Source organism: Equus asinus, chromosome 16, assembly GCF_041296235.1.
Source record: "Equus asinus isolate D_3611 breed Donkey chromosome 16, EquAss-T2T_v2, whole genome shotgun sequence".
NCBI lineage: Eukaryota > Metazoa > Chordata > Mammalia > Perissodactyla > Equidae > Equus > Equus asinus.
The window spans coordinates 21,910,315-21,922,855 of NC_091805.1; the positions used below are offsets into that span (position 1 = coordinate 21,910,315).

The 12,541-nt window shown below is 35.7% G+C and overlaps 1 protein-coding gene across 1 annotated transcript in view; it reads right to left on the bottom strand.

Annotated features, from left to right (window-relative positions):
• Positions 1-12,541, bottom strand: part of COL24A1 (collagen type XXIV alpha 1 chain) — a 355,376-nt gene that overhangs the window by 274,169 nt on the left and 68,666 nt on the right. The window contains exons 11-13 of the mRNA XM_044749176.2: positions 12,191-12,235; positions 3,435-3,488; positions 9-53 (exon numbers count right to left, since the gene is read on the bottom strand). Coding sequence (XP_044605111.2) covers positions 9-53; positions 3,435-3,488; positions 12,191-12,235 — 144 coding nt within the window. The remainder of the gene's footprint in view (positions 1-8; positions 54-3,434; positions 3,489-12,190; positions 12,236-12,541) is intronic.

Below are 12,541 nucleotides of genomic sequence, written 5' to 3' on the forward strand. Positions count from 1 at the left end.
CAAATTACCTGTCTTCCCTTAAGACCTTTCTTTCCACGGACCCCAGGAACACCCTAGAATGTAGAAAAGTCAAAAGTAAATATTTCTTGAATAACTGATTGAGTGAGATATTACAGATCTTTTTTTTCCCAAACACCAATTAATGAAGTATGCCAAGGAGAGAAATAAATTGATCTTTAAACTGGTGTGATATTCGGAAAAGCTTCAATATATTAATTTAACTGAAGTGGCCCCTTTTCTTCTTCATAACAGAATCCTGATTTTATTCAGGAATCCATCCCATCTGTACTTCCAAAGGGGAGCCTGACATTCCTCTAATGATAGTTATTTGTTGAGAGGTAGGAACACGACCAAAGTTGGTACAACCAGACAAACAGGAAGGCCTTATTTTCCATACCTAAGGGACAATTACCTCCTCTCCGTCTCCCTATCTCTGGCTGGACATAAACAAAGGCACATTTAGCCCTTGCACTGCCAATCTTGCAACCAAATGGGGAAGCAGCCTTACAGTAAAAGGCAAAGCAGAGAGAAGGAGATGATATCACTGTGCTCAAGATCATGTTGTGCCTAGATTCCACGGAATCTGTGGATTTCTGGTCATGTAGAAAGCAGTAGGGCATGGTACTTAAGCACTCAGGCTTTGGAGCCAGAATATCTATGTTCAAATCCTGCCTCTGCTCTTCCTACCTGTATATAGTCTTAGACAAGTCTCTCTCTCCATGTTGCAAAGCTTAAAGTATAAAATGCTTTAAAAGGATATAAATATTAATTAAGACTAGAACTAACATATGATCCAGTTATTCCACTTCTGGGTATTTACCCAAAGAATATGAAAATACTAATTCAAAAAGATACAGGCAACCCCATGCTCACTGCAGCCAACCCTGGTGGTCTTGTGGTTAAGACTCAGCACCCTCACTGCTGCAGCATGTGGTTCATTTTGTGATCAGGAAACCACACCACCTGTCTGTCGGTTGTCATACTGTGGCAGCTGCAAGTTGCTGCGATGCTGAAAGCCATGTCATCACTATTTCAAATACCAGCAGAGGCACCCATAGTGAACAGGTATCAGTGGAGTTTCCAGACTAAGGCAGACGAGTTATAAGGACGTGGCCACCCACTTCTGAAAAAATTGGCCATGAAAATCCTATGAAAAGCAGCAGAGCATTGTCTGAGTTAATGCTGGAAAGTGAGAGGATGGTGCAAAAAGACAGCACAGGGTTTCACACTGCTATACACAGGGTTACAAGGATGGCACTAACAACAAATGTGCAGTGCAGCATTATGTACAATAGCCAAGATATGGAAAAAACCTGTGTCCATCGATGGATAAATGGATAAAGAACATGCGGATAAAGAACACGAACACACACACACACACACACACACACACACACACACACACAGGAATACTACTCAGTCATAAAAAAGAATAAAATCTTGCCATTTGTGACAACATGGATGGACCTTGAGGGCATTATGCTAAGTGACACAAGTAAGATAGAGAAAGACAAATACCGTATAATTTCACTCATATGTGGAATCAAAAAAAAAAAACCCCGAAAGAAACAAAATAAAACAAAAACAAACTCACAGCTATAGAGAATAGATTAGTGGTTACTAGAGGGGAAGGGAGTTGGGGGGTAGGTGAAATGGGTGAAGGGGGTGAAGTGTATGATGGTGGATGGTAACCAGACTTGTGGTGAGAGCACTGTGTAGTGTATACAGATGTCAAATCATAACATTGTACACCTGAAACTTATAATAATAAAGAAAAGTTCATAGGTGAGCAATAGGACTCATTTCATTAAGACTTTATACTTTTTTATACAATAAGCCAACATTTTTTTTTTAAAAGATTATTTCCTAAAACTTTAGTAGCTTCACTAAATCTCAGCAGGAAACCTAATAATAATGCAGACAGAATTATATAAGCACTTTTTTGACTTCCAGAAAGGACTTTTTCTTTCCATTTGTTTTCAGGAGTGGTTAGCATTGTATTATTTTCCTTTGCCTTTCTCTACTTAAATGTTTTATAACATAACAACACCCAATTAGCCATATCATTCACAGTTTGAATGAGAATTTTAAAGTGGCCAAATAGTATTAGGACACAGTACCCACGAAAGGTACAAAATCACAGATGGTCTTATATTTATAATTTGAGACAGGTCTTGATATTTTCATATTGACTGATCAAAATTACTGAGTATGACTACAGGTAGTGTGCCTATTGATGGTCAGTGTCAATACTGTGATTCCTAAATCCAAGATGATAACATTTCACAAGGATATATAACTTTGGTTTATTTATTACATCATTTACTAGAAACAAGTTAATGCCAAAAGGTCAGGAAAGGATTGCATCATGAGCAGCAGAGTAATTAACAACGTAAACTATACACACTTCTTTGTGTCAACAAGAAGCAATTCATTCTTTGCAGGGTGAATTGGAAACATCATCTATAAGTTTCATATGGTGGTTAAGCGGTTTGGTTGTGGGATCACACTATAGATATTTTTTGCAAGTGAAAAATATGACTTGTATGTTCAACAAGGGAAAATCTTCACCTTGTCACACCAAAGCGGACTGGACGTTTTGATCGTCATTACAGCACATTTAAACTCTGAATATTTCTTCTCCGTGGGGGCATTCATGTGTAATTATAAGAAAATGTGATTTACCTCACTCAATAAACTATACACGTGAGAAATTCATCTAGCAAAAAATAATCTGGTTTACTTTCATTTAAAAAATCATTTTCCAGAAATGAAAACTTTGGCCTGAACAGATTCATATAACAATAGAGTTGAATGTTAAACTCTGATTATGATTCTCTATTTTCAAACCGCATAATAAATTAATATTGTTCACTTCTACTTTTTCAATTAATATTGACAGTGAAATGCATATGGCACTGAAAACTAGATATGATGAAGTTGGAATGCCAGAACTCTTTACATATCTTGATTAACTTTTTTAAGTATAACAAACCATTTTGCAAAGATTCTATATTTGTTCACAAATACCTACATTTATGAACAGCCATCTTGCATTATTAAACAAAAATATATATCTTCTGAGGGTGAATTATTTTCTGCATGTTGCATTGTAAAACACAAGACCTGTCAAGAGTTGACACTTAAAGATTAATGAATTACAAAATAAAATTTTGATAATTAGATATTTTAATATTTCAATTTGTGTTTTTGAAAAAGTGAATTTAAAATAGCTAACCATATATATTTCCATCACCTTACTTCCTTAAAACAAAATTCAAGAAAGTCTAATTATATTTCCGGTAGGTGATTTTTCTTAAAGCTGGCTTGCTTCACTCAGTGAGATGACCTGCCTGACATGAATTTATGACCCCTGTTGTATATTATCATAAATATATCACTTTAGAAATAATATTTGAAGAAAATGAACTTACTCTTTCTCCTTCAGGTCCTAGTTGTCCTACTTCTCCAGGGGAGCCAATGAAACCCTTAAAGTAAGCAAATAATCTTTGTTATTTCATTTGAATATTCACCCAGTAATTCCAAACAGAGATACTTAAAATGCTTTCATAATAACATGAAATTATAAGGTTAATGGTATGAATAACTTCCCCTCACCTTATTACTTTTCTTCCAGAAGTTATAGATCAATCTTTTCATTAAAAAAAAGGTGGGGGGGCCGGACCCATGGTTGAGTGGTTAAGTTTGCACGCTCCACTTTGGCGGCCCAGGGTTTCGCCAGTTTAAATCCTGCGCACACACATGGCACCACTCATCAAGCCATGCTGAAGTGGCACCCCACATGACACAACTAGAAGGACCCATAACCAAAAATACACAACTATGTACTGGCGCTTTGGGGAGAAAAAGGAAAAATTTTTAAAAAATCTTTAAAAAAACTTTATTTAAAAAGGTAGGGAATGTAACTTAAGATATGGTGGCTAATAAAAATCAACAAGACCAAATCCTTTTCTTCATTGAATTTTATAGTGGGCAGAAAAAATCTATATCTATATCTATATCTATATCTATATCTATATAATTAAGTAAAATGTAAGGCAGAATGGAAGTATCAAAAGACTATAAGAAGTACAGAGGAGAAAGAGATTCATTCCAACGAATGAATTAGAAGGTTTCAAAGGAGACTGACACTTGAGATAGGCCTACAGAGAACATAAAATCTTGGTAAGTAGAGGATGGAGAAAGAACACTCCAAGCAGAGCAATTAAAATAAGCAGAGACATAACAGAACTCAGGGAGCCACAGCAAGAGGAGCACTTCTCCTTGACAAAGAAAAACGCCTTTAAAATTCCCTGTGTTCTACAGATTGTATGAATCAGCAAAAAACAAAATAAAAGAGAAAAAAGAGAGAATTAGCTTCTTTCTACATAACTTTAATAAGTAAAACATCTGTAATTTGTTTGCTTGAAAGCCAAGCATCTGGAGGATGGGGAAGCTTTCTTTTAAAATGAAGCATCCAAAAGTATTTCTGATACCAAAACATTTAGAATAATGATGACAAGCTGCATATATTTTCAGAATCATCAGCAACAGATGGCTTTAAGTTTAAAAACAGTTAACTTTTGCTTTAATGTATACAACTGGAGTTTTGTTTATAAATAAAACAGACACCCTAACTAGTGTACACTTATCACTGAACTAAATATCAACTGAGAACTCAGGAGTTGAAAAGTCAGACCGCTACTCAACATAGCCTGTACATGGTAAAGACATAACATTTTACAAATAAAGATTTTAAAGGGAACAAGGGGCCGGTCCGGTGGCACAGCGGTTAAGTGCACACATGCCGCTTCGGCAGCCCAGGGTTCGCCGTTCAGATCCCAGGTGCGGACATGGCACTGCTTGTCAAGTCATGCTGTGGTAGGCGTCCCACACATAAAGTAGAGGAAGATACACATGGATGTTAGTTCAGGGCCAGTCTTCCTCAGCAAAAAGAGGAGGATTGGAAGCAGTTAGCTCAGGGCTAATCTTCCTCAAAAAATAAATAAATAAAATAAAGCGAACAATCCCATGAGGAATTATGTAGGCGTTTCACAAATGTGTCTTGATAATGATTACGCTGATTCTAACAGAAATAAAATGTCAGCAGTACCCAGCAAAGAAATCACATGGGGTTTTGGTCATTCTCAAAGCATTACCCCTAACCTAGAATTTAGTGTGTAATGAAACAAAGAACATAAAAAAAATGACATATATGTTTTTGCTTTTTGGATCGAAAGTTGTATATCCACTTGGAGGCAATTTTGTGTCATCAGTAGGGCCACTAAAAGGTCAGGAAAGGCCCTACACACTTCTATTTTTTGAGAGACCTACATATTATGACATGAAGAAACGCCAAAGGAAGGTTAAAAAATGATAGTCTATTTTAAACATTTACATTTAACAAAGTAATTATCTTAACACAAAAAATGCAATCAAACAACAGTGTCAGTCAAAGGATCATTTATCACATAATTTATAAAAATATAAATTTACAGTGCTAGCACACAATATAGTCCAGCAACAGGGGACAAATTAAATGCAAAACATCCTATAATTCTGTCAGTGTGTTTCCAATATTTTTGTCTTTTTAACACATTTGGGGTTAATGTCAAAGTCCACACTTGAGACCCTTTGTGAATGTGAAAGCTAGAGCATTAAATGGTCCTCCTGATTCCTCCAGCACTCCCAAAGGAAAAGGAAAGAATTAAATCAATCACAAAAAGATTAGATTTGCTTCTTTTAAAAAAAATCCTCTTATGAAGCTAGCCATCAAAACCTAAAAGTACAACTTAAAAAGGGTTACAGCCTTTAATTTAATTTTCAATAAAATGGGGAAAAAAGCAACAACAAAAGGCTGGACAACATAGTGCAAAAATGGTATAAAGAAGAACTTAGACAAGTTACAGAATCACTGAAGCAAGATGAGAAAATGCAGCGAGAGCAAACTGCGCAGAGCCAAGTAACACATCGCGGAGACACTGTTCACTCAAGGAAGAAACTCCCCAATTCCAATAACTCTGATAGAATCGGGGACAGGTCCCATGGCCGAGTGGTTAAGTTCACATGCTCTGCTTCGGTCACCCAGGGTTTCACCGGTTCAGATACTGGGTGTGGACCTAGCACCGCTCATCAAGCCATGCTGAGGCGGTGGGTGGCCCACACAGCAGAAATAGAAGGACCTACAACTAGAATATACAACTATGTACTGGGGGGCTTTGGGGATAAGAAGAAGAAGAAAAAAAAAAAAGATTGGTAACAGATGTTAGCTCAGGGCCACTCTTTAAAAAATAATAATAATAATGATAGAATAGCAGAGAAAGTGTATGCTGTATGCTAGGCACTGAGGCTCAGGCAGTTCTCATAACTACCTGAAAGCTAAGTTTCATTATCATCATTTAATAAGAAAAATGAAGCACAGAAGGGTCGAATGACAACTAAAGTCACAAAGCTAGTAAATGAGGGGTTAAGGAAAAAAAGGCAGGCCTGCCAAACTCAAAGCCCATATTCTTTTTGTTTGTTTGTTTTTGGGGGTTTCTTTGTTTTTTTCTTTATTGAGATCATAATAGTTTACAACATCATGAAATTTCAGTTGTACATTATTATTTGTCAGTCACCATATAAGTGCACCCTTTCACCCTTTGTGCCTACCCCCAAACCCCCTTCCCCTCTGGTAACCACAGAACTGTTCTCTTGGTTCTTGTGTTTATCTTCCACTATGAGTGAAATCATATGGAGTACATCTGGCTTATTTCACTTAACATAATACCTTCAAGGTCCATCCATGTTGTTGGGATTGGGACAATTTTGTCTTTTTTATGGCTGAATAGTATTCCAGTGTGTGTGTGTGTGTGTGTGTGTACACACCGCATGTTCTTTATCCAATCAGTCTATGGGTACTTGGGTTGCTTTCGTGTTTTGGCTATTGTGAAGAATGCTAAAACGAACATGGGGGTGCACAAGACTCTTTGAATTGTTGATGTCAAGTTCTTTGGATAAATACCCAGTAGTGGGATAGCTGGGTCATATGGTATTTCTGTTTTCAATTTTTTGAGAAATCTCCATTCTGTTTTCCATAGAGGCTGCACTGGTTTGCATTCCCACTGGCAGTGTACGAGGGTTCCCTTTCTGCCACATCCTCTCCAACATTTGTTGTTTTTTTATCTTGGTAATTATAGCCATTCTAATGGGTGTAAGGTGATATCTTAGTGTAGTTTTGATTTGCATTTCCCTGAGGATTAATGATGTTGAACATCTTTTCATGTGCCTATTGGCCATCTGTATTTCTTATTTGGAAAAATGTCTATTCATATCCTCTGCCCATTTTTTGATCGTTTTTTTGTTGTTGTTGTTCAGTTTTGTGAGTTCTTTATATATTATGGAAATTAACCCCTTGTCAGATAGGTAATTTGCAAATATCTTCTCCCAGTTGCTGGGTTGTCTTTTTGTTTTGATCCTGGTTTCCTTTGCCTTGTAGAAGCTCGTTAGTCTGATGAAGTCCTCTTGTTTTTCTTTTGTTTCCCTTGTCTGAAAAGACATGGTATGCAAAAAGATCCTTTTAAAACTGATGTCAAAGAGTATACTACCTATATTTTCTTCTGGAAGTTTTATGGTTTCAGGTCTTACCTTCAAGTCTTTGATCCATTTTGAGTTTACTTTTGTGTATGGTGAAAGATAATAGTCTACTTTCATTGTTTTGCATGGGCTGTCCAGTTTTCCCAACACCATTTACTGAAGAGACTTTTCTTTCTCCATTGTATGCTCTTGGCTCCTTTGTCGAAGATTAGGTATCCACAGATGTGTGGTTTTATTTCTGGGCTTTCACTTCTGTTCCATTGATCTGTGTGCCTATTTCTGTACCAGTATGATGCTGTTTTGATCACTATAGCTTTGTAGTATATTTTGAAGTCATGGATTGTGATGCCTCCAGCTTTTTCTTTTTTCTCAGGATTGCTTTAGTTATTGGGGGTCTTTTGTTGCCCCATATGAATTTTAGGATTCTTTATTCTATTTCCACGAAGAATGTCACTGGGATTCTGATTGGGATTTCATTGAATGTATTGATTGCTTTGGGCAGTACGGACATTTTAACTATGTTTATTCTTCTGATCCATGTGCATGGAATACCTTCCCATTTCTTTACGTCATCATTGATTTCTTTCAGTAATGTCTTATAGTTTTCATTGCATAGGGCTTTCATCTCCTCAGTTAAATTTATTCCTAGATATTTTATTCTTTTTGTTGTGATTGAAAATGGGATTGTATTCTTGAGTTCTCTTTCTGTTAATTCATTATTAGAGTATAGAAATGCAACTGATTTTTCTGAGTTGATTTTGTACCCTGCAACTTTGCCGTAGCTGTTGATTATTTTTAATAGTTTCCCAATGGGTTCTTTAGAGTTTTCTATATATAGAATCACATCATCTGCAAACAGCAAGAGTTTCACCTCTTCATTTCCTATATGGATTCCTTTTATTCCTTTTTCTTGCCTAATTTCTCTGGCCAAAACCTCCAGTACTATGTTGAATAAGAGTGGTGAGAATGGGAACTCTTGTCTTGTTCCTGTTCTCAGAGGGATGGCATTCAGTTTTTCTCTACTGAGTATGATATTGGCTGTGGGTTTGTCATATATGGCCTTCATTATGTTGAGGTAATTTTCTTCTAGCCCCATTTTGTTTTCATCATAAATGGCTGTTGGATATTGTCAAGTGCTTTCTCTGCATCTATTGAGATGATTATGTAGTTTTTATTCTTCATTTTGTTAATGTGGTATATCACATTGATTGATTTGTGGATGTTGAACCATCCCTGTGTCCCTGGTATAAATTCTACTTGATGATGGAGTATGACCTTTTTGATGTATAGCTGTATTCGGGTTGCCAATATTTTGTTGAGGATTTCTGCATCTATGTTCATCAGCGATATTGGCCTGAAGTTTTCCTTTTTTGTGATGTCCTTCTCTGGCTTTGGTATCAGGGTGATGTTGGCCTCATAGAATGTGTTAGGAAGTATTCCATCTTCCCCAATTTTTTGGAATAATTTGAGAAGTATAGGTACTAAATCTTCTTTGAATGTTTGGTAGAATTCTACAGAGAAGCTGTATGGTCCTGGACTTTTATTTTTTTGGGAGGTTTCTGACTACTGTTTCAATCTCTTTACCTGTGATTGTTCTATTCAGATTATCTATTTCTTATTGATTCAGCTTTGGAAGGTTGTGAGAATCTAAGAATTTACCCATTTTTCTAGATTGTCCAATTTGTTAGCATATAGTTTTTCACAGTATTCTCTTATAATCTTTTGTATTTCTGTGGTATCTGTTGTAATTTCTCCTCTTTAATTTCTAATTTTATTTATTTCAGCTTTCTCTCTTTTTTTCTTTGTAAGTCTGGCTAAAGGTTTGTCAATTTTGTTTATCTTCTCAAAGAACCTGCTTTGTTTCACTGATCCTTTCAACTGTTACTTTTTGTTTGTTTCACTTTATTTCTGCTTTGATTTTTATTATTTCTCTCCTTCTGCTAATGTTGGGCTTTGTTTGTTCTTTTTCTAATTCTGTTAGGTGTAGTTTGAGATTGCTTACTTGAGATTTTTCTTGCTTGTTAAGGTGAGCCTGTATTGCAATGAATTTCCCTTTTAGGACCGCTTGTTGTTTAGTCTCCACATCTTTGTCCCTCTCTCAGCTTTTTTCTTGTAGTTAATTTCTAGTTTCATAGCATTATGACCAGAAAAGATGCTTGATATTATTTCAATCTTCTTAAATTTATTGAGGCTTGCTTGCCTTGTTTCCCAACATATGGTCTATCCTTGAGACTGTTCCATGTGCACTTGAAAAGAACGTGTATTCTGCTGTTTTGGGATGGAGTGTTCTATATATATATATCTATGAAGTCCATCTGGTCTAGTTTTTCATTTAATTCCACTGTTTCCTTGTTGATTTCACTCTGGATGATCTATCCATTGATATGAGTGGAGTGTTGAGGTCCCCTATTATTACTGTGTTGTTGTTAATATCTCCTTTTAGGTTTGTTAATAGTTGCTTTATATACTTTGATGTTCCTGTGTTGGGTATAGATATTTATAAGTGTTATGTCTTCTTGGTGGAGTGTCCCTTTTATCATTATTTAGTGCCCCACTTTGTGTCTCTCTACCTGTTTTATCCTGAAGTCTACTTTGTCCGATACACATATGGCAACAACTGCTTTTTTTTGTTCACCATTAGCTTGGAGTATCATCTTCCATCCCTTCACTCTGAGCCTGTGTTTGTTGTTGGGGCTGAGATGTGTTTCTTGGAGGCAGCATATTGTTGGGTCTTGTCTTTTAATCCATCCCACCACTCTGTGTCTTTTTATTGGAGAATTCAATCCATTTACATTTAGAGTGCTCATTGACATATGAGGGCTTCATGCTGCCATTTTATTGCTTGTTTTCCAGTTCTTCTGCAATTCCTTTGTTTCTCATCCCACATATCTCAGACTACCAATTTGGTTAGGTAGTTTTCTATGCTGGTTTTCTTATTTTTCTCCTTATTTATTATTTGTATCTCTGTTCTACTTATTTGGTTGGTGGTTATCATGAGGTTTGTATGAAAAATCTCATAGACGAAATAGCCTATTTTCTGATACCTCTTATTTCCTTGGACTAAGCCAATTCCATCCCTTTCTTCTTCCCCTCCTAAGTTGTGTTTGTCACACTCTGTTCCATCTTGTGCTGTGGGTTTGTGGTTAAAATGACAAAATTATATTTATTTTTGGTGTTTTCCTTCCCTTTATCTTTAATGTTATACTTGAATGTCCGCTAACCTGTTCTTATGGATAGCTACAATTTCCTCATTTTCTCTACCTATTTATCTCCTTACTCAGGGTCCAAAGCCCATGTTCTTTTTCGTCTGTGTGTGAGGAAGATTGGCCCTGAGCTAACATCTGTTGCCAATCCTCCTCTTTTTTGCTTGAGGAAGATTGTCATTGAGCAAACATCTGTACCACTCTTCCTCTATTTTATGTCCGATGCCGACACAGTGTAGCTTGATGAGCAGTGCTAGGTTCATGCCTGGGATGCAAACCTGTGAACCCTGGGCCACCGAAGCAAAGTGCACATACTTAACCACTAGACCACCAGGTCGGCCCCCAAAAGCCCATATTCTTGACCACTAATCGCTTCTTGCTTCCTAGATCCAAGTCAAAATATGCTTTCAGTGTGGTTTACAATAAAAAATACATGACTTTTCCCCATTATATTTTCACTTAATGCAAGAGTAGAGACAGGATAGGATAGAGAGTTAAAGGAGAGAAGACCTTGGTTCTAATTCTAACTAGCTATGACTTTGCCAACTCACATAAATTCCTTAGTTTACTATTTTCTCATCAGTAAAATGGAGATGATATACCTGCTTTCCTACTTCACAGGATTGATGGCAAAACAAAAAAAGAAGAAAATGCATGTGAAAGTATTTGAAAATGTTTAAGAATTTTTAAAATTTAAAGAATCATTATGGCACATACTGTTTAAATACTTTATGCTTTATTTATTTCAAAAAGGTATTTTAGACAACATAAGGCACAGTAGTAGATTCTGGAAAATAACTGGCTATTAAAAAGAAAATTTTAAAAAGTTCTAGTTTACTAATTTTTTCTAGAACCAGCTTTGATTTTAATGTGTAACACACTCCATAACATATCAAAGTAATTTTCTTTTTATTCCCTTCATGATTAAAAGTGGCTGACAACTCCTTTAATGGTTTGGAAGTATAATGGTGTGTTCTTGATTTGACAAGCTTATTTCCTTCTTTGCAGATATTTCTTCACCCTAGGTAGTTTGTGTATCATAATATTGTCTCAGCCTTGAATTGATATGAATTGTTTTTTGCCCCTTCATATTTTTTTAATCATGATTTTTTAGGCCTACATATGTTCATATAGAAATAATGCAACAAATGTTTATAGAGCATATTCTAACACATGAGATATTATATAGGAGCTAGAAATTAATAGAAAATAATGATGTAAAACCTACCACTATAAGACTGCTTTCTGTGGTCATAACAGTGAAAATATCTATTAAACAAGTGCACTTCTTTTCAGGCTAAACCTGTATTACATTCAAAGTTCCTACGAAAATGTGAAAACAAGTATTTTTGTATATTTCATCCTACTTGTATACAAGCATGCTTAACAAAATGATGAAAATGTTGACTTACTCGTATACCTTTAGGACCTGGATTACCTTCTGGTCCAGCTAAACCCTAGTGTGAACAAAAGACATCATCATCATACTACAGTATTTTTTAGAGTTGTTGACAAATCGATTAATTAAAAAAGCATACAAAGAGGTATCATTTTCATAAATATAAAATTCAGAACTCTATTTACTTAATGAAGGCTACTATATGTTCGAGGAATTTTAGAATTTCACAACCAAAAAAGGCACTGTACATAATATATACACAAATATATTTTAGATATCTAAATAAAATAGATTAAAACACATTGTCAGATAGAAAAAATAATTTTTCATTAAATTATCTCTCATCGAAAACTGTTCTTTTAAA